Source organism: Aptenodytes forsteri, unplaced genomic scaffold (genome assembly GCF_000699145.1).
Source record: "Aptenodytes forsteri isolate BGI_AS27 unplaced genomic scaffold, ASM69914v1 Scaffold92, whole genome shotgun sequence".
Lineage (NCBI taxonomy): Eukaryota > Metazoa > Chordata > Aves > Sphenisciformes > Spheniscidae > Aptenodytes > Aptenodytes forsteri.
The window spans coordinates 202,717-225,642 of record NW_008794581.1 but is presented as its reverse complement, the minus strand read 5'-3'; the positions used below and the strand labels follow the sequence as shown (position 1 = coordinate 225,642).

The following is a 22,926-nucleotide window of genomic DNA, read 5'->3' as shown; positions in this document are numbered from 1 at the left end:
AGGGTCTTTTCCAACCTAAATGATTCTATGATTCTGTGATTCTAAGTGAAAGGTCCAACTTGCTTCATAGCATTAAAATGGTTGTACACCCCTGCTATTGGATCCTAGCATCTTTCAAACCATTTCTACTTCTACTGTGCTTGCTCTCCTGGATTTAATATCTATGGATATTAGAAGTGTTGCACCAATTGCAGCTCTCCTCCTCTCTGTACTTACTTAGCGGGATATCTGGTACTGTGTAAATACCCTAACAAAGTGAAGACATTACTCCTACAAAAAGAGCACCCAGGAGAACAGCTTGCTGCAGCAGTTCCCAGGTGGGACGAGATGAGTGGAAGCAAAGGTTTAATCTTTCAAAGGAGGTTCCCTGCAATAACATACACATAAACACACATAACTGGATGGTGTGGAGAGAATAGTTCCCGCCATTCCTCAGGGAAAGTGATAAGGATACAGCTCAGATGGACAAGTTAGTGACAAATCAAATATTGATTTTTTTATTAGTAGTCAGGATAAGAGGAAAGGATTCCTTGGTTTAGATGAAGCCAACAAACAAATTGTATTATTCAGCTCTTCAATCAGAGCCATAAATCCAATCCTAGCCTCATGGATTTTTAAAACAATCAATTTTTTAAAGCCACAAATGAAAAGGTGCTTACCAAAGTGTTTATGCAATGGGAATTTGGAACGCAGAGTCCAAGTCCACCATTCTGACATTCATCAATATCTAAGCAGACCTAGCAATAAAACAAATCAACATGTAATAAAAATAATGTCAATTTGAGATCCAAGTCTGAAGAAAAGCCACTAAAGTTTAAGTCTAGAAAAGAGTCATAGCCTCTCCTGAAACCGTTCTCAGAATGGCACAGACATACCCATAGGCTAACTTTCCAATGATCTCCAGACACATATAAACCCTAAAGAGGCACTGTGATACAGAAAATCTCAACTTTTCAACAAGAGTTTAGACAAGAACTATGTTCGCCCTGTAGGGCGCTACCAGAATGTGCAAAAAGTGACAGTAAAATAGGCCTTTTCTATCATACTTTTCCTAGTTCAAAGCCAGTTTACAGAAATCAACAAAGCCCCCTTTAAAATTGATCAGAGATACCTATGAAGATAATGACACTTTTTCTTGCCTCCATACCAGTCCCGAGTATTAGACCATTAATACTCCCATTAAAGCCAAGAAAACACAACTGGGATCTTCTAATTGAAACACTCTGAGCTCTGCCTAACTGCACAAGACAATCATGGAATGACTTAATTATAAATAAAATGTGATACAGATGCACTGATACAAACCAGCACCTTGCAATGGTGGTTGCCACAGGGATGCTGCCACTCACCTGCTTATTGCTCTTGGCATAGCCGAGTCCTATCCCTTGCACAGTTTGTCCTGTATATCCTGGGGGACAGGTCTCACATCGGAAACCTGGAGCAGTGTTCACACATCGCACTCCAGGGAAGCAAGGGTTGTAACGACACTGCAAAGAAAACAATGAACCGAGCACATGCTCGTGCTTCAGCAACATCCAGACTCTGACTATGTGCACAGACCTCTGAGTCAAAGGCAATGCTACATGCAATGTCTGTACGTCTTCTGTTCAGAGCTGGCTTACAGATGAAACAGTCTCTGCAGGTATTTCTGACCCCAGTAGGTCTTCAGCTATCTCTGTAAATTAAGTAACATTTGCAATCTTCCATTATAGCCTGTAGTTGATGCCCTAAGCTCTGATCCCCAATCTTTTCTTTTGCTGGGCAGGTTCAGCTCCCTCAGAAGCTGAGAGCCCCCTGGAAGGGTCCAGAACACAGTAGCAGGAAAGTCGCATAACTCCAACCCACCAAATGATCCTGCAGTTGTCTTTTGTACACACAGAAGTGGCAGCAGCATTTTCCCTCATTTATATTTGGGCAAGTCTCATAGCCAGAAGTAACCCAAACATATGCCAGATGAGCAGGGATGTGTCAGTGGCACCCACACATTTCTAGACCGGAGGCCCACAGACAACCCTCAGCACTTCTCCCAAAATACCACATGCCCACAGCATCACCTGTGGCCTGAAGGCACCGTTCGCTTCATTGCCTCATGCGGTTATACAGAACAGCTGTGACCCATTTCACTGGTCTTGTGGGTGCCAGTTTGGGAACCACATCCCGCATTGCCGCCTCTCCCAGCATCAACACTAGCCGCTAGGTCGTATTTGTAAGAGTACCGAAAACATCAACATGCCATCATGCTGCATATGGCTCAAAGACAACAATAAATAAGAAACATGAGAAAGAAATACAGAAGAGTTTTAAAAATATGCCTTTTTTTCCCCCTCCATCGCTAACAGAAAAACATCCACAAGATGGAGGGAGAAGAAGCCAGAAGATATCCACCTACAACAAACATACAACTTGCAACCAAATGCAGACACAAGGGAGCAAGAAAAGGTATGTTTAATATCAAAGCGTGTTTGACGGAAAGATTTGTTAGAAGTAGGTCCACAGCTAGCATGAGGAAAATGTAAAACCTAGGACAGACATTTTGTGCTCCTTATTTGCTGTGGATTTTTTATTGTAGGCAGAGAGGGCACTCAAGTTACACCATACACAGAGCAGAGCTGCAGCTCCCAAGATACAGGGCATCAGCATATGAAAGTAATGTCTTCAAACTGGCAATGAATAAGGGAGTATATTGCAGAGATGCTAACAGCCTCAGAAAAGATGATAGTAGCTCTTAGTGAGGAAGCTTCTAGATTTGTTCTTATCAGAATTTGTACATGAGCTTCTTTCTAAATGTCAGTTATTAGGAAGTACAGAAATAGTTTATTCAGTAGAAAGGTGCTGTTCCAGAAGAGATTCCTAAAGAGCTTTAAAAAAAATGAAAAAAAATTACGTTCCTTCTTAGTCTCAGCTAACTCAGGAAAACAAAATAATTTGACACATCCCCTCTTATTAGACAATGAAAAACTATTGCCATTTATTATCTCTTTTTTTCCCCCTGCACAACCATAAGTGAAAATCCAGCTGTTAAAGGAGATATTTACTGATGAATAAAGACTAGGTGGCATTTTAGTAGCAGTGTCCATGCAAAGACCTCATATAAGCAACACTGTATCTCTGTGACTCCATTTTGGCAAAATTTCCTCACTGTTTCCCATGCGAGATCAGGTCTGCGGTGTGGAGTGGTAGCAGGAACATGAAGGCATGTCAATCTCCAGTGGCAGAGCCTGACTGCTCACAGAAAACCATGTTAATGTCGATCCGCTACAGAACAGTCTCAGTTTGTTTTCCCACCACTGCTGTCACGGACAGAGTTGCTCCAACCCTGAAAATGGCAGGGAGGAGATTATTGCCATGCTCTCCCTCAGTCTGGGTATGGCTCAGAAGGTGGAACCCATCTGTACTGGTGGGCTCCCCCTAGGCTGGCTTGAGTCTCTCACCGTGGTTGTCTGTGGCATGAAACTCACACCACAGCTGTCTCAGCTTCACCTCTTGCATTAACATTTCAGAGCTTCACCTCCATTTTTTGCACCTTCTGTTGCAGCAGACACAGTCCATGCCATGTGAGGCAAAACAAAAGGCATCGCCTACAACTCAGGAAACTGCAACACTCAACCCACTTTCTCTCCCCAGCGTTTTTCACAGACAAATATAAGTTGGGCACATCGCACCCTCTCTGCTGATGGCCTGCAGGAGGGAGTAAACGAAAAGAGCAGTCAAAGCACATCTCCTGTTGGCTAGGAAGGAGAAAAAAGGAATTGCTTTTGCTGTTTTACATCATTAGGCAGGTACGTTGGTAGTACTGTGTTATCCACAAGCGCAGTTAATGACCTAATTCTCCTGGTTCCCTGGTCTACTACATCCAGGTGCTTTTCCACAAAAAACACTGAAGAATAATGGCAAAAGTCATCACACAGAAAAAATGCCGTGAACCTGTAAGTGGTTTTGTTGTTTGTGTTCTGAGTAAGTGTCACATTCGAATTAACACAGGTTTTATTTAATCATTTAAGATATTGTAAATTTATTAACTCGGTCCTCAATACAAGCAAACTCTGAATTTCTAACATATAGCACAAGAAAAAAAAAATAGATTTGTCAACATTATCAGCTTTCAACACAACCATAAAGAAGCAAAAGGATCAATAACAATAAATGTTTTATTTTCTTTCATAGCCTTTTAAGGTAAGGCTGAAAACATGGCTGCAGTTTGGGCTGAAGAGAGGACTTTGGTCTCCAAGGCTGCTTCAGGAGCACTACAATTTAAAGAAACAAAGCCCATATTGACAAGAAGTGCTTCTGCAGTTCTGCCTATAACAGAAGCTACTGCAAATTCTTGTGGTATAGAAACAACTATAGGTCAAAAGCTTGTTTTGGTTGGTTTTGGGGTTTTTTCAAACATTAAACCCCTTTAAGTGACTTCTCGACTCACCAGGGTTTTTCAATTTTTCACACATATAACCTCCATGAAGTTGCAGCAACAGCAAAATAGGGAGGTAGAATCAAATCAGAATGAATTAATATTCACTGTGCAAGCAGTCAGCAAATGCTGAAGACAGCAAGCATCAGCAACCCATTGATATGTATGAACCAGTTGCTTTTTAGCTTTTTTTTTTTGCCCCTTTTTGGTTTTTTTAAATTCAGTAAAAGTCAGTATTTTACCTCATCGATATCTGAGCAGGTAACTCCATTTCCTGTGAGCCCTTCAGGGCAGGGGCCGCACTGAAATCCCTCTGCTGTCTCCATGCACCTGACTCCCCTGAAGCAGGAATTAACTTCGCATTTGGGTTTACTGCGCCTAGGAAGCTGAGTTGGAAAACTCACAGTTCCCAAACCTTTAATGCAGAAAGAACAACAGTTTCAGCGATTGAAAGAAACATCCATCATGGCTTTCAGCTGGCAAGTGCTCTGAAGAGATCCCCAAGACACTGCTCAGCAGGGGCTTCGTGTTTCTGCACTGTGCTGCTACCAGCTGTGCTGTGGCTGAAGAGACTTCATGCTGGGAATAGCCCAGCAGCTTGCTGCGTCCCCGGACAGGGGAAATTAAGGCTGTTTTGTTAGGTTCACATGCTTCTCCTGGCTACACATGGGAGCCCTCCTGCTAGGTTAGTCCCAGCACAGATCTGCTGCTGGCCAGGGGAGGAAACTCGGAAAGCCAGTGACCTCAGATGGCCCGAGGGACTCAAGTGTCCACTCAAGTGACCTCAGATGGCCCGAGGGACTCAAGTGTTATGGTACAAAGCATTTCTCTGGCTAAATCAGCAATACTACCACTTCATAAGAAAAACAGGGCCATGGTTTCGTAAAAGTGTATCTGACAGTCTACAAATAAGAGGAACAAAGAAGCAGTAGCTGGCAGCCCATGAACACGCAGCAGGACATGCAAATACACTGGCTTAGGTGCACAGAAACCAGCCCTGGGGAAAAGCAAGGTTTTCTGAGACTCTGGCAGCTGCTGAATTTCGGTACTGATGCATGCATGATTTACAGACGACTTCTTCGACACTTACACATAAAGGATAACCTGGCTGGAGCTCAACCTGAATTTTGATGAGGCTGACAGACTGAGGGAAGAAGTCAACTAAAAGGCCTAATGAATTTAAGGCCTTTTGCCCCACCCAGTGAGGGAGTATTTTGGTTTTTATACTGAGTGCATGTGTGTCCTGCTTGTCAGTTGTGTAGGAGGGCCATGCAGTGGCATTTGGGAAAGCATTTATTTCTTCCATTTAGTGAAAAGATGGAGACGACCTTTTGGGTCTTACTGCTGTTAAGCAGTGACTGCCTAGTCAGAATCAGATGACTTTCAGGTGGACTGCACAGGATCTTCCTCAGGCTGACAATACCAGCTAGAGCAGTACATGATTCCTCCCTTGTCCTTCTACTAAGATTGTTCATGAGAAACCTGGCAGCCAATGTCTCCCTCACCAGGAACATGTGGCACAGCTTTGTGGCAGAGTGAGAACTGACAGTACAGGGTGAGTGGTACTGCTCAGTTTAGTGGGGTTTTATCCCCCTATAGATGATTGCCAGGTCTATGGAAACTGAAAGCTTTTTCTCTAATGAAAATCTATTTTAAATTTGTGTCCAATACATCTAGAACTTTGGACACATTTTTAAAAAAGTACTACTTAGAAACCACATAAAGCTGATGCAATCAATACTAGTTTTAAAACAACTATACATCTCATCTGGTTGCCTTTTACAGGCAATAACAGGAATACTTACCACATGCTTGGCACTCAGCTATGGTATTTCTCAGAAAAGTTGTTTCTTTCACCTTGAGGATATAGAAAGTAAACATTATCTGGATACAGGCAGCTCCAGTTTGCATGTGGCTGCCAGAAGAACCATTATAATTTTTTCCCAAGAAAAATTATACATAGGTACTCATGCAACATAGGTACTGTATCTTGAAATGAGATGCTCTTTGTACTCCATAAAATTAAGGACAGTGATAATGGTTGTACTTCAGTTCAGCCTTCATCAACAGGACCTTTAAGAATTACATGCTTAACTAAAGGCACGCGCCACCAGCAATTCCAGTTCCGACACCCACCAGCAAGTGGAACAAATGCAATTTCAGTTCTGTGCAACAGACCTACCTCTATCTAACAGTGGGCTAGGACGGCTGCTCTAGTCCCTCTCCACTTAAGACGCTTATTCAGATCCAGAAAATCTAGTTCGTGCCCTACACTCCCACATTCAGTGATCCTCCATAAGCAAGCACAGGGTACCAGGACCTATATGGTTATTTCTTCCCATTGTGTCATGTCTCTGAGGCAATGAACTCTACACAGGAGTTTATTGCTTATGTGAATTCTTCCCTGACTCTATCAAAAGTGGCAAGCTTGGGATATTTCACACTGAAGCCTTTATACAGTACCTGTTGTCTGAGAAGGTCTTTCACATCTCCCAGTATTTGGTTCATCTGCATCATCTGACCCATCAGCTGCCTATTAAAATCACCTGCAGGGAAACAGCAATGAAAAAAGAGTGCACAATGCACATAACTCTCCTTCATTTGTCATGATAATTTCTGAGATACAAGATGGAAACACAGTGAAGAGCCAAGGAGGGCAGACATTACTGTAACTTAAGCCCCGTAGGAATCCTTAGGGCAAACACAGTATCTAGCTCCAATTTTATAGAGTGATTTGCATGAACTCAAGGTTTTTCTGGACTGAACTCCACTGTATACCACAGAAATAGGCAAAGCAGAAACCTCACAGAGAGAAAAGCAGTCTGTGCTTTTTCTACCATTATTTCAGAGTCAAGGCTCTCTAGTAAGATTTAACAACGCTGGCAACTAATGCCACCAGCATTACTGGTTCCCCCCAGGCCAGAGACCAGCAACCCTAAGTGAAACCTTAGGATTTCAAGACTGGGGTTTTTTGATAACCCATTTAGGACAAGAGGGTCAGGTGGGGGCAGAAGTATCTGTGCATACAATGGAAGTCACCCTCCATAAGTGTATTCCATGTCACCACAACCGATTCCTGCACACTTTTCAAAGTGAAGTTACCCAGCTTTCTGAGCAAGCTCACTGTGCAGCTCTGACCATGCATCAGGAGTGCCTGCTCTGACGAAAACAGAGCTTTTAATACCTGCGACAGTCATTTGGCTTTTCTTCCAAAAGGCATCTCATCACACTGTACACAAGTTTCATGGCTGTGTTTGCTTCTTGGGGGTGCAGAGTTTGTATGGACTCACAAAACATCTACTCAACACGCTATGAACTCACACCAAAGCCCGTTCTCAACACCAAGTAACAAATTAAAGACCTCTGAGACAAGACCAAAAGTTACATCTGCAACGAGCCATAAGGAAGGACCAGAACCAACCCAAGATCTTCACATGAGACTTTTATCTGTTAAATGAAACATTAGTTTTGACCCAGCAGCACAGGAGAAGCAAAGAGCATGTTTAGCACAGTAGCTCTTAGTAGTTTCTGTTTGTAGCTCACTTCTGAGTCTGTAGCTCTCTGGAGAAGCTATTTGTTTACTTCTCTAAGTCTGTCAAAACAAATTTCACAAATATATGCTCTTTTACGTTCTAAGCACGCAGGATATTTTGATACTATGCCCAATGGCTTCAGGGAGGTTTATTCATATGTTACTTTTGTGAGTATTGAAAGCTTTTATGAAAAAATGCTTTTCTTAATGTTCACCTCATTGTTTTGTACTTCAAAGCATGTCTAACTGTTTCCAAATATTCTAGTGGGAATCGTCCAACTCCTCACGTACTATGTTTTCTTCATTTCAGATTTTCTCATCAAAACACTGAGAAAGTTTAAAGACTTGGGAACCACCTGTTCCAGAACCTGCCTCTGTTCTAGTCCCAACCTTGTCGTATTTTTATTTGGGAGCAAGGCAGTAGGACTTAATATGGGTATTTCAGAATCCCATAGTGGAACTTGGCACGCAGGCTGTTGGGACAGATGCTGGGGTCTGTTCTTGTTTTGCTTGTTTTTTTTTTAAAACAAAAATGGCTTAGGCATTATTGATTGAGATCTGCAAAAAATTCTCAAGATTTCAGTTTGTTGGCTAGCATCTAAATCAAAACCAGATCTATTCTGTACAGTTGAGTTTTGCAGACTGTTAAACTTTAAGGTGGACTAAACAGGTTAAGGTGGACTAAACAGGTTATACTGCCATGAACTACATGTCCTGTTTGCAAATTTAGACAGCAGAGCAGAAACAGATGACTTCCCATAGTTGTTTTTTTTCTCTTCCATTTAAAGCCAAGTCCTACAGTAGGCCCCACCTGCAGAAGAATGACCGGTGATCAGTGGTAAGAACTCGGAGAGGCCTTTCAGGGAGCTGCTGGTCCACAGTATATTGTGGGTTGGCTTTTCCCAGGAGTGAGCAGGGTAAGCAAAAGGTACAGCCTGAAGCCATACAGTTATCTGGTCCTACCATGTAGTCTCTCTCATCCGTACCCCACCTACTGAGGCAACTCCCCAGTTCAGCCAGTCCCTAGCTCTATACTCCGAGTCAGTAACAACCTGAGTAACAGAATGGCTTTCACAGCAATAATTACATTCAGAGACAGATCTGAAGAATTACTGTCCAACAGGGAACTGAAGTCTCTTGACATGCTTATTTTCTGTAAGCCTGAGGTCATGTCAGGGAGCTACCCTGTCTTTCTCTTTCCAGGACGTTGCAGTATAGAATCATAGCATGGTTTGGGTTGGAAGAGACCTTTAAATATCATCTAGTCCAACCCCCTTGCCATGGCAGGGACATGTTTCACTAGGTCAGGCTGCTCAAAGCCCCATCCAACCTGACTTTGAACACTTCCAATGATGGGAAGCCAATCCATGACTTCTCTGGGCAACATGTTCCAGTACAGGGCCTTGGATTTAGAGCAGGTGACCAGCTTCGTTCACAGCTAATTGGCCCAGGCAGGGCAAATGCACAAACACTAGCTTGTGTAATTGCAGGCCACCGTGAAATGCCTCATAGATACTTCTTCTAGCTCTCTTGGGAGCAATACTGGCTGAAGAACCCCACTTGCCCCCATCCAGCAAAGTCAGAGTCCTGAAGTGTCCTTCAAAGAGATTGTGGTTACTTGGCCAGAGATCCAGCCGTGATTAATGTACAGATGATGGCTGACAAGAGAACAGTTTCCTGTCAGCCTATAATCCTCCACCAAAGAAGTTGCATATACAAGTTGCATGTGGAATTGCGAAGAGGCAGGTTCAAAGTAAACAGAAGGAGATATCTCCTCAGATATGATGAATTTCTTGCCAGGAGACATTCTTCATCATGCATTCAAAACTGACTGGACAGATTCATGGAAGGAAACATACATGGAGTACAAAACACAAAGACTCCATCTCTGAGTTGAGAGCTCTGTATACCATGAACTGCTGGAGAACAGGAAAGCATTCAGGGAAAACCACACTATAACTCCACTCTCTTATACTCTTGCCCTTGGGTCTATATTGGCATACTGTCTCTAACAGTAGCTAGGTTAAGAGAACCTTTGGTCTGATGCAGCATAGTTTTTTGGGGTTTTTTTTTGTTTTGGTTTTTTTTTTTTTTTTACACTATGTCTGGTTCAGGTACCCTACATGAACTAGATGACCTCCAAAGATCCCTTCTGACCTGAATGATTTTGTGATGATGATTATATGCAGCATACTAATCTCCTCTACCAAACCCAGTGCATCTTGCACTGTATTTTCCTACCCACACGGGAAGATCCAAATACACATGTTCAACCTCTGTCTGATCATCATATTCTCACCTACACTGCTTAGGTGTCTCAGCCTCAGACTGAACACGGAGGGAATGCTGCTGCCACAGCAGTGAGCAATGACCAGGCACACAGTCAAAGTCATGTACAGTTGTTCAGGTCAAAAGCTCTCCCAAGGATTTTCCAATTAGTGTGAAAACACATGCTTTTACCAAGATACATAGGTCTCACACCCCTATACAGCTAAGCATTTGCATTCCAGCTTTTTCTGGCTGAAGGCAAAATTGTGGTTATTTGATATATTGCTCCTGTAAAAGGGCATCGTGAAGCACATACAAAGTGCAAGGCAGCTGAGTTAATATTGCTGTTGGAACATTTGCACCTTTTCCTTTGGTGGATTTGACTATGTAGACTTTGAATATATTCATGTGAGTTCTTTTATTATTATTAATATGATACTAATTCCACTTGAAGGTTATAAGCAACTGAATTTGAGAGGCTCAGCCAGGTGGAGGCAGCCAGGGAGAGACAATATCTCTCTGTATAGTAATACCATTTGTACTATTGATTAATGAGCAAAAAGTTACAAATGAGAAAGCTGCAAGCCTGAAATCTGGAAACCTCGCTTAGAGCTGTGAGTTTTTTCCAGGAAGAAACACTGAATTACCCTTCCCTTCTATGTGCAAATGCCTGTTGACTTAGGGGAAAAGAGAGACCTTTGATGATAGAGCTCTGTATTTTTTGCCTAGGAGTATATATGCTAAGGAGCAAGAAAACAGAAGCATGTACAACTGAGGATTTACATAGGTAAAAGGCAAAACAGATTCTGTTATCACTGCACACCACTGATGTCTACATTCATGTAATGTACTCAGGATGCTCTTAATGAAATTTGTGTATCTTGTTTCTGTTCTAATGAAAAGTAGCAAGGCTGCAGGGTTGCATTTGGCAGAGGGAACAGGAAAGGGTGTGAGAGAGAGAGAACTTCTCATGGATCCTATTTCAAACCTTGAACTCACTTCTTTTTTTCCCCATGGATGTCACATATTAACATATTGCACACACAGTGTGAACCCATTCTTCTCCCTCACACCCGCAGCAGAAAGGCAGACCAACAGGGACTAGGAAGGGGTACAAATGGAGCAGTCTAGCCCAGGTTTGCTGTGTAGAGAGGTTAGAGAGCACCCTCGCTCATCACAGGGGATTGCACCTAGCTCCTGGGGACCTGCAGGAATCCCAGTAGCCTCAGCTCCTTCCTTTCCTCCCTGTTCCCAGCTCAGTCTCCACAATGCTCAGCACAGACAGAAAAGGAGTTGGTTTTGGATCAGATTTCCAGTCCAGCAGGTGACAAAAGCCTCGGCTAACTTGCAACAGGACTAGTGGCTGCTTTGCAATGGCTTTTCCCGCACGGACCTGCAGGCTCTGTATCCATAGCACCAACACGCTCTGCAGTCTCCTGTGTCCTTCTTCACACCTTGTTCCTCTCCTCTCTGGGACACTCCAGTGATCAACAAAAGATGAATACTGGCCATGTAGGTAAGTACATTGATAGGTCTTTCTACTCTATCTACCTATTTTCATAAAGCCCGTAGCAGTGTATCACATTTACGACTACTTCCTGTCTGCAATTTGAATACTTAAAATATTATTAAGCTGACACAAACAGATCATGATCACAAAAGTTTGTCTTCCAAATTAGGCTAAAAAGCCTCTTTTAATCATTACAGTCTCCTCCTTCACTAGGACAACAACTCACTGCTTTATCACCAGCAGCAGTGACTGTTTTCTCTCTAAACTTAGCTATTTCTAAAACATTTACAGGAAATTATCATGGCTGTAATTCAGTCAACTTGTCTATAGAGCTTCTCCACATTTTTGATATTCATCACATTAGCTTCTTTGCACTGGTATCCTAAGGAACAATTTTAACTCCTGGTTGCAGGCCTTACCAGTGTACTGAGGAACAGGTTCAATTTGTTGAAGAAAACAATCCTGCAGGTTCCCCACTTGGGCAAGTGTTCCTCCAGTTACCAGCTTCAGCTCATCTAGCGTATCCTGGACTCACAAGAAAGACAGAGCTCACAATTCTGGTACAACAATGGAAAAATATGTGAAATATCAGACAAAGTAAGTTATTTTTCTAGAGAGGTTGTCCATTTCCTAAGCATGCAGGACTCCTACACCATCCCCTTCAGGACCACCCATCACCATCTGAACTGTATTAAAATCTCTAATCTTTGCCTTGCAGATTTTCACGTAGCTGTGGTTTTATATTTTTATATCTGTAGCATAGAAGAATGATTTTTTTTTTTTTGTTGAACTGAATCCAAAGCAGTCTTTTTTCCTGCCTCTCAAACAGGTTTCCATTGATGTCAGGCATGTGGGCACCTTAGTGATTCTCCATATAAACAGGCTCATTTTCAAGCCTGCAGTGAAACAAAGCAAGGGGGCAACCTTGGGGGCAGAATGCCTTTGCACCTTCTAAGGCATATTTTGCATTAACGATGATGGAAGATGCATGTGGAAGATACTGTTTACCTCGGCCTGCTGATACGGAGATGACAGGAAGCTATGCCAACCCCTGCTTGGCAGACAGAGGAAGAAAAGCTACTGTAGTCAAACAGATGGGGGTTGGACTTTTGCACCATGTGAGTCCCCCCCTTCTTTTGTCTTTTTAGTCCATGTGGCTTATCATGAAGAGGAAAGCCACATACACAGCCAAGCATTGCTTATACTGAACAGCTGTAAGAAGCTGATGAAGAGGTGTCCTTACTGCATCAGCTAAGTCCTTGCAAAAATTCCAGTCCCCAAGAAACACCTAGACTGAAGGGAGGGAGGCAGTAATTTATTTTTTTTAATAAGCTAAAAATTGTGTTTAAAATGAATAGCATAACTATTACTGGGTTCAATGAAGCTAAGATTTCACCTGTTCCATAGGGAACTTATATTTACATTTATTTCACAAGTTAATACTCAAGTATTACTGAAGCACCATTGTACATACAGAGCTTGGCTGCTGCAAGGGCTGAGGTCTGGATTCAATGATCCAGAGGATCCCTAGTGATCCCTCTAAGTTCTCAGCCTGCTCCCAGTTTTCCCACTCACCTGTGGCTTCTCCTGGAAAGTACGCAACTCTACTGCCGCCGACCTCTGAGATAGCGCTGAAAATGCTTTTGGCAGGTCCTGAACAGCACCTACTTGCAGGCAGTCCAGATACAACTCTATTGTGTTCAATCCCTGCTGCAGGCCACTCAGCCACAAGATGACAGCATGGGGTTTCCCATCAGCCAGCTGGATGTTGCTAAAGATCACTGAATTCAACCTCCCATCGCTCTTCAGATAGCGCAGCACCACTAGTACAAAACACACAGAAGGACTATCAGAGAGTAGCAGATAACCCAAGGCTGATCAAGGAAGATCCTGTGCAAATCTGCAATTGCTCTGGTATTTTTCCGCATGTCGGCTTTTGTAAATGCATCCCATATGCAGATATAAACAGTAATAATAAATGGGACATTGACTCTCAGAGCAGGATTACCAGTACTCTTGTGTGACTCCCCGTTTGTAAAGCATTGCTGCCTGCACAGTGTTTTCCACTGCTTTGTCCAGGCCTCTCTAATTGGCATAACCAGTGTCACCTTACAAGCCATAACGTGCTAAAATACAAGCGGGAAATGTGAAGGGTGTAACAGACAGCCTGCAGTCAGCATTTCGGCAAGTACATATCTGATAGATCTAGAAATACTCTATAGCAGAAATGTACAACTAGAAAAATCCATTTCAGTGATGCATATTGCATTCAGTGAAGCCATCTGACAGCGTATCCAAATGCCTCATTAAAGAAACCAAAGGAAGCATGATTCCAACCCAATAACCTGCATTTCTCTGTAACAAATAGTAAGTAAAAACAAAATGTAATGCAGAAAAGACTTATTCCACCCCTAAAGATGACTAAGCCCCCCTCAACTCTTTTTTAAGGCACTAGTGAATGACCTACTTGATAATTTACAAAACAAATTCTCATTTTATGAACTAAAATGCACCATCAAAAAACACAACAGCAGACAAACACAATATTTACACACTGCGTAATACTGAAAAAATGTCTCTTTCCTAAGGAAATTGGATCGGTAAGCTAGGATCTGCAAGCTAAATCTCTTAGACCAGCTAGCTAGTTCTCTCCACAAAATCTCTCCCTGGCTCTCCAAATACATATCTGCAGAAGCAATGAGCTGAGTGTATCTAGACAGTGTATAGCTACTCCACAATATTAGACAGACCTTGATTCAAAGATCCCACTGATCACCTGCCTGCATTCCCTTATTTCTTCATAACAGTTACGTGCATTGAGGATTCAAGCTGCACAGAGACCGGGCACCTAAACAGTTAAGTGCTGGCTCTTGTGAACATCTGTTTGAAGTTCACAGAGTGCTGCTACTGTTGCATCAAGTGAGAGCTCACAAATACTCTGACCTTCAAGAAACACCTACATTAACGTGAGGTCAACTAAAAATTGTGGATATAGTGGAGGGAAAAACTCTTATTAGCTTCAGAGCTAATAAGACCTACTGGACTCATCCCATTTCTATTCGTTTAATAAATTATATTTCCATCTTTCCACTACTAATGTACTCTCTTTGATGCTGTGATACCTCGGTTTGTTGGTGACCTTCTGAGTTACTGGGTACATGTTTCCTACTATTTTTCTAATTGCTCAGTCTAATGATTAAAAGAATCCAGATTTATACCAGCATGAGCAGGGCAGGGCATGTCTCCATCTTTAAAATCTACACTAGTGCTAAAGTCTCAGCAGCTGTGATCAAAATCAGGAATGTTTTCACTGCTGCCTATGTCAAAACACTGCCAGAGCTGAGATTTCCACAAAGGTGCATGGGATCACCAGTAACTTGCTAAAAGGTAGCATTTCTTGGCAAACTCAAAGATCTGGCATGACAGGGTACGTTGCAGACATTTTACTTATGTGAATATTATGCACGCCTGGTCATATGAAAGGTCTTTGGATCTGGGCCCTGCATTCAGAGTGACCAAACACAGCAGTAAGCTAGAGAAAGAAAGGAAGGAGAGATGGTGGCAGGGCCCAGAACGTACCCTGCCAGAATAGTTTCAGGACAAGGAGCAGTCTGGCTTGGAAGGAGGATAAAGTATTCCTTCCTCAGCCAAAGCCAAATACCCATCTGGTAAACTAGACTAGGCTTTTGAAGGGAGATTTTGTGCTGGACCACAGCCTCCGCCTCCGTAGGATTTAACTCATCCAAGCCCCTGCATTACATGTTTGCTGCTAGGATATTCTACACTGACATTCATGAGAGTAAGTGGCTCACCTGTACTGTTTATGAAACAGATTTTCAGTGAAACTACTAATCCTGCCAGTAAATAGGAACTGCTTCACAGAATTGTTACGTTACATTACTTTTATGCACTTACTGCTGTTTGTTCCATAAAGGAATCGTTCAAAAAGGATAAGAAACCCATGGATGCTATTTGCCTCTGAAAAGTACATTGGTCTAACCAAAACAAGTTGAACAGTTGCCCAGTAATTCAGACTTGTGCTTTAAAAACATTTAGGCGTTATGAACATTTTACTATCAGGTATACCACAACAAAACCAGAACATGAGCAAACCATTTGGAACACAGCTCTCAAATGTGGCAGTTTAAAGGAAAACTAAGGCCTGCTTTGGGCTACTGAGATTAGACTTGGGTGCATAAATGGAAATACCATGCAGAGGAAGCACTATGCACATATGCACCCTTCCAAAACCGTAGATATTTAGACCCTGCATTTTGCTAAGACGCCAACATTGGCTCACCAGTTAAGTGATGATCTCCAGTCTTGAGAGGATCACAAACAGCCCCCACACTCCATACTTGCAGTTCGTGTGACGATCTCCTGGATGCGATTTAACTTACTGTATGAAGTAGCCATATGGGACACTTGACACTTCCAGAGAAATCACACGTGAAAACACTGCGTACTACTCGCACACTGCCATATGCCTTAAACAAGGTGCACTAAAGCAATAAGGATGCGAAGACACCTCCATGGAACAGCCTTGCTATGAAAAGCCTCTCTCTGTTTGATCAGTCCTTTACAACAGGTAGGTTACAGATGTCCCCCATCTACTCAACACTGGTCACTGACAGGACAAGTTTCTTCATGCTGCCTATCTATATGCCACTGTCCTGCCACAGACACTTCTCAAATACAGCACTAACATACTGAGGACAAAACCAAAAGAAGCCACTTCCACCAGAAAGCCTCTTAAATCTGTTAGTTAAAGCGTCTCAGTAACCATCAGGCATGCAGGTATTCTTGAAAATCAACAGAAGAGTTTGATAAGTTCAAAATTGTATGTATAGAGACATATTTGTGTGTATATGTATGCATTCCTATATATGTATAACAACTTATCCTAAAAGCCATTTTGATGGCATTTGCAGGGCACCAATTAAAATGCTAAAAAGCCAGGTAAGCAATATGATGTTCATAACCTCCTTCTCACTTCACTGACTTCTCAGAAGAGGTATTATATAAATAACACTCATCTTTCCCTTCTGGCACAAAGACAGGCCGAACAAAAAAATTAATCCTGAAGGCATAGCAAAAGCTGTTTCAAATTTTTCTTTTAATTCTTGCACAATGCATCAGCAATTGTCATTGTACACACATAATTGTGTGTGTGTGAGAGGGAGAGAGGAAGTGTGTGTGATCTATCATTTATTTAGCAATCAGGTAAGTCAGTGTTAAGAATTGTATGACATTGGTATGGTAAGGCTGTGTGACCCACGTCTTACCCACCCCCAACACACACATAGCACAAAAGTTCCCCTGACCTCAGAAGGATTTTGGCAGACCTGATAAAACTACCAATGTTTTACTAACTCATTCCACTTCCACCAGAAAGCCTCTTAAATCTGTTAGTTAAAGCGTCTCAGTAACCATCAGGCATGCAGGTATTCTTGAAAATCAACAGAAGAGTTTGATAAGTTCAAAATTGTATGTATAGAGACATATTTGTGTGTATATGTATGCATTCCTATATATGTATAACATGTACACACATAATTGTGTGTGTGTGAGAGGGAGAGAGGAAGTATGTGTGATCTATCATTTATTTAGCAATCAGGTAAGTCAGTGTTAAGAACTGTATGACATTGACTTGGTAAGGCTGTGTGACCCACGTCTTACCCACCCCCAACACACACATAGCACAAAAGTTCTTATTCCCTGACCTCAGAAGGATTTTGGCAGACCTGATAAAACTACCAATGTTTTATCTAACTCATTCCCCTACATTTCCCAAGCAAAAGGTGTGCTTTTCTTCAGCATATAGAATAATTTTCCTATGTATAAACTGAAATTTCTCAGTATATTGGGCTCAGCTGCCCAATTACAACATTTGCAGCAGCAAATTATCATAGCAGTGGTAAAGTCAATGGAGCAACAATAATTTACATCATTCGACAAATTTTTTCTGAACCTTAAAATTGCAATATATCCTAGATCTGGTCTAGAGAGTGATGAAAGCTCTCCATTTCTAAAAGCCTGCTGAAGTTCCTACTCTGACTCCTGATTAACTAATTGCAATAAACGGAGAACAAACACTTTCATTCACCCAAAAGATGCTGTAAGTGCTAGGAATGTTTGTCTTGCATAGTCACATCTAACCTCCAGGGTCAGCAGAACAAGAACCTGCCTTTCATATGCATGAGGTGGCATGTGCATGTGTCCCTCACATTCCTGAGTAATAAGAACCAGTGATTGTCCCACGGGGAAAAAGAAAAAAGGAAAGAAAAAAAGAAGGGAAGAAAAAAGGAAAGAAAAGAAGGAGAAGAAGAAGGGAAGAAAAAAGGAAAGAAAAAAGGGAGAAGAAGAGAAGAAGGGGGGGGGGGCGAGTGAGAGAAAGAGAGCAAGCGAGAGAAAGAGTGCGAAAGCTAGAGAGAGTGTGCAAGAGCAAGCACGCAAAGGAGAGCAAACAAATTGACTCCTTTCTCCATACTCTATTTTTTTCCTCCTTTCTCAGCATTGCTCAGAGCAAGCGCCACGGCAGAGTAGAGATACCAGGTGATTGTCAGGTCAGCTTCCCCTGGCCAGGAGGGAGCAGCATCCAGCGAGAGGAAGGAAAGAGAAGGGGAGTGAGAAGGTATGTAACCAACACTTTCATCTTGTGAGGGGGGGGGCCTAAGTGGTGACAGCATGGAACAGGAATGACTCAAACACAAAGGTTAATCACACAGTTTGCAACATCCATCTGTGACACACCAATAACTATGCATCCAACACTAGTTTTCCCCTACATACTCCAAACAACTCACCTTTATTCATCCGTCCCATGACTGTAAATTCAAAATACTTGCTGTTGTCAGCTGACGAATACAGGCCAAATATGGTGGCTGTGCTCTTCGGCTGCAGTTTGAATGTTGAGAGCAAGTACACTTCATTCAGCGTAGGATCGCCAAGTGCTTGTTGCAAGAAGTTTGTTACCACTCTCTTGTTGGAATATGGAAGAAGATCAAAAACTGAAAAAAAGCAAGTTTCAACAGCAATTTAAATATAATAATGACCAACAAAGAATGTAGTCTGAAGCCACCCATTGAAGATTGTATACTCTTCTCTATTTCCATATGGATACTTTAAAATGAACCCAAGTTGTCCTACCTAAAATAAATAATATGAAAACAAAAATTGACAATATGAAGATCATTTAAAGATCACATCTAGTCCACCCCCCCTGGCATCGGCAGGGACATCTTAGGCAACCTGATCTAGTGAAAGATGTCCCTGCCCATGGCTGGGGGGTTGGACTAGATGATCTTTAAAGGTCCCTTCCAACCAAAATTATTCTATGATTCTACCAAAATATCATATAGATTTTGTTGCAACTGATCATTTTTTAGCAACTTTTTTTTAAAAGGAATTATTGATAAGTTACTAACATAGAAATATCTAGTCTTCAAATTGAGGTACTCAAATGTTTTGAGGTAAATCTCTCAAATTCTTCTCTTCCAAAGATGCACCTCAAAAGAAAGCTTCTTAACCTATTTCTGCTTTCATAAATTCAGATGCTTGTGTTCACATTTCAGATAGAGTGAGGATCCAGCATCAGAATTTTCAGACAGGTTTCCAGTGTACTTATCCTAAAAGCCATTTTGATGGCATTTGCAGGGCACCAATTAAAATGCTAAAAAGCCAGGTAAGCAATATGATGTTCATAACCTCCTTCTCACTTCACTGACTTCTCAGAAGAGGTATTATATAAATAACACTCATCTTTCCCTTCTGGCACAAAGACAGGCCGAACAAAAAAATTAATCCTGAAGGCATAGCAAAAGCTGTTTCAAATTTTTCTTTTAATTCTTGCACAATGCATCAGCAATTGTCATTGTACACACATAATTGTGTGTGTGTGAGAGGGAGAGAGGAAGTGTGTGTGATCTATCATTTATTTAGCAATCAGGTAAGTCAGTGTTAAGAACTGTATGACATTGACTTGGTAAGGCTGTGTGACCCACGTCTTACCCACCCCCAACACACACATAGCACAAAAGTTCTTATTCCCTGACCTCAGAAGGATTTTGGCAGACCTGATAAAACTACCAATGTCTAACATTATACTTGTACATATGTCAGCTACCCCCCTTATGACACTGAAACAACAAACTGGGGTTTTTCCTCAATGTTCCGAAACCCACTATGTCTCCAAACTCAATAAACTATTCCACTAGGTTTCTTGATAATCTCCTATTTTAACCCACTGCTATTAAAGTGGGTATATTATATACCTTATTATATTATACCTTTCTAATAAAGTCTGATAAATGACTATGCACAAGTGTTATTTAAATATAAGGGCATATTTAGCCATTGTATACCACTGCCACTCCATAGGTCTATCATAGCTGGGCCACATTTTTCTCCCACACCAGCTCAATACTGTAGAGCTGCCACCAAAGAGCCCTAACATCAGGCACATGACAGCACATTGCGCCTTACCTCCATTCAAGCCCGTGGCTGTACCACTAAGTTTAGCTTCCCAGGCCAAAAAACTGTGGACCTTTGCAGATGAGTCTTTTTTACCTAGCACAACCTCAAAGCTGTCGTCATTGACTAAGGTGATGGGGCCACCCTACTGATCCAGTGTTTCCACACACTACAAGCAGGAGGAGACTGAAGAGTGCTCAGAGGACAATCACATGGGCACACAGACCAAGCCACAGCCATGTGGGAAACCCTGTTCCCTTATGTTAGAGCCTGGGTTTGTGCTGCTTCCATTGCTCATTCTGGAGCATCCATTCATGTAGACACTGATGTCATTTCCAAAAAAGAAGAATTAAGAGATTTTTCCCTTCATCTCACGAAACCATTGAAATACAGATCATTGCTTAAGTCTACACTTGTATTGGGTCCAAGGATCCCATGACTGTACTGAGAGTTTTCAGGACACAATACAGAAAGAATCAGGCCCTTGATTTGCATGCACTTGTAATACTGTTGTCAAACAACTAAGAAACACATATCTGAGATGGACCTGGTCAAAGGACTTCTCTTTCATTCAGTTCAGATTTACAGCATCCCAGGAAAACCACTGCTCCCACTGAAACCAGTGACCCAGACAGCAGAGGCAAAAGGCTGTGTGTTTCACATTTAGTGCACAGAGAGCAAAGCAATTGCCCAAGCAAGAGACTGAAATGCTACACTACTCTGTACAACAGCATTTTGCAGGTAATAATCATTCATAAAATACAGCTGTGTCTTCTCAGCCGGAGTACCATAATACAGTACTTAAGTCTTTGACAGCACAAAATATAGCTATACATTTTGTCCAGTCCTTCTAGGTCTATTGGATGATTTTATATCAATTCCTGTGAGACTAATTAATCTGTGCTAGAGTCAAACAGTTAAAAATACAGGAGAAATATTATAAAAGTAATGACTAAACACTAGAAAACATCCGTCTAACCTTACGGAAAACATTTATTGAAATTTTTGAAATTTGTATATTTAAACGAATGCTCAAATTGGTTGGCAGTTGCATTCTATAAAGCACATGGTGCCGAAGGATCCGGTTGAGACAATGTTATCAAGCCCTTTCTTCAGATATCCTCACTGACCAGCATGCAGACACAGTACGTGATCAGATCTATCCTTCAGCGTAAATTACACACATGCTAGCAAAAGTGGCTAGCAGAAGAGCCATGAGGTTATGAAAACTCATTTTACATCCTTAGTAGAGCTGGCAGAGAGAGACAGCTCTTAGACCTTACAGAGAAAATTGCTTGTTTGGAAGGAACAAGAAAAAAGATCCACAAGGATTTCAGATTTCATTTTTAGAAGAATCTCATCTTTCTGTTCCTCTCCCTGGAAAGGCAGACTTGGAAAACAAATGGACAGAAAAGGACTGCCGAAGCTGAAAGGCACAAGCAGATGGTTTTAACCCGTGCAGTGAGAGTGAGTACTCAGGCATGCCACTGAGCATGAGCATGCATACCCACCAGGCTAAACCAAACCCACTCGTGAGATGGACCAGTAATTCTCTCCCCCGCCTGCTTTCTGTAGTTTTTAGAAGGGAGCTGCTCACCCTCGTATGAAAATGCTAACAAGGGATCAGCTACACCTTGAGACAGTGGCAAACCACTCTTTGGAGATCTGCCCAAAAACATCAAGGCTAGCTCTTTGGATGGGAGCTAAAAGACATGACGGGAAGCCCTAAGAGGAGGAGGCACGGAGGAATGAGATTAGTGGCACAGGAGAGGACGGAGCTCAAAATAAAAGACCGTTTCTTTCTCTTAATTCTGCTGCCATGTCACACCAGCTTTTTGAGACCCTCCAAGGTTCTTCTCCAGTCACAGCTAACGATAATAACCGTAAATGTAAACACTGCTCCACAGCTGTTCAGCACCATTCAAGACAATTAACGATGGCTTAGACACCTGGAGTGAAACCCTAACCCCACTGCAATGATTTCTGACTGACTGGAAGAAGGTGAAAATTTCACATATTGAGTGGGGTCTTTCACTGGCCGCTGCCCCTGACAAGCTGGAAATCCGCCTCTGTTTTTTAAAATATGGCAATACCCTACTTCTCAATATGACAATTTTCTGAAATGTTTTTACATCAAGAAGGACTTTAATAAAGGCTTTTGGAAATGCAGCTGAATTAATCTGATTGGCTGTCTTTTAGATCTGCTTCACTTAACTAAGGAATAACTGATTAAAATGTCAAAAATTTCATAAGACAACGGAGGGGTTTAAAAATGCAGAGAGAAGTAGGAGCAGCTTTAAGGCTCCTGGAGTACCATGTTAATGGCTAAAGTTTTGCTTTCACCTATCTAAGGGAACACCATCAACTCCTGGTACCATGTTACACTAACTGCTGCACTCAGTAGCTGACCTGGTTCCAGTCACAAGCTGCTACTGGAGAGTGATACCACTCAGTTTATGCACGCTCTAAAATAAAGTGGCTCCTGACTTACTACATGCATAATATTGCCAAAGTAATGCTGGATTTAGAAGGTACCTGTTTTCCTATGGACTTTATGAAGCAGAGTTTTCCCGACGAGTTTTCATAGCTTAGCAATTCACTTCTCATTTATGAGAACTTGCAACCGAAAAAGTGCTCTTCAGACGTTCAGCACACCTACCAGCACCCCTACAAAACCAGACCACTTCTTGCCGATTTTAGGGGGGGCTGGCTGATGGAGCGGCTACACCGCGACAC

The 22,926-nt window shown here is 42.0% G+C and overlaps 1 protein-coding gene across 1 annotated transcript in view; it reads right to left on the bottom strand.

Annotated features, from left to right (window-relative positions):
* THBS4 (thrombospondin 4) overlaps nt 1–18,558 on the bottom strand; it is a 35,988-nt gene extending 17,430 nt beyond the window's left edge. Inside the window, exons 1-8 of the mRNA XM_019470262.1 lie at nt 18,525–18,558; nt 13,294–13,541; nt 12,138–12,243; nt 6,872–6,954; nt 6,214–6,265; nt 4,651–4,823; nt 1,350–1,487; nt 660–737 (exon numbers count right to left, since the gene is read on the bottom strand). Coding sequence (XP_019325807.1) covers nt 660–737; nt 1,350–1,487; nt 4,651–4,823; nt 6,214–6,265; nt 6,872–6,954; nt 12,138–12,243; nt 13,294–13,541; nt 18,525–18,543 — 897 coding nt within the window. The 5' untranslated portion in view covers nt 18,544–18,558. The remainder of the gene's footprint in view (nt 1–659; nt 738–1,349; nt 1,488–4,650; nt 4,824–6,213; nt 6,266–6,871; nt 6,955–12,137; nt 12,244–13,293; nt 13,542–18,524) is intronic.
* Between the last annotated feature and the right edge of the window lie 4,368 nt (nt 18,559–22,926).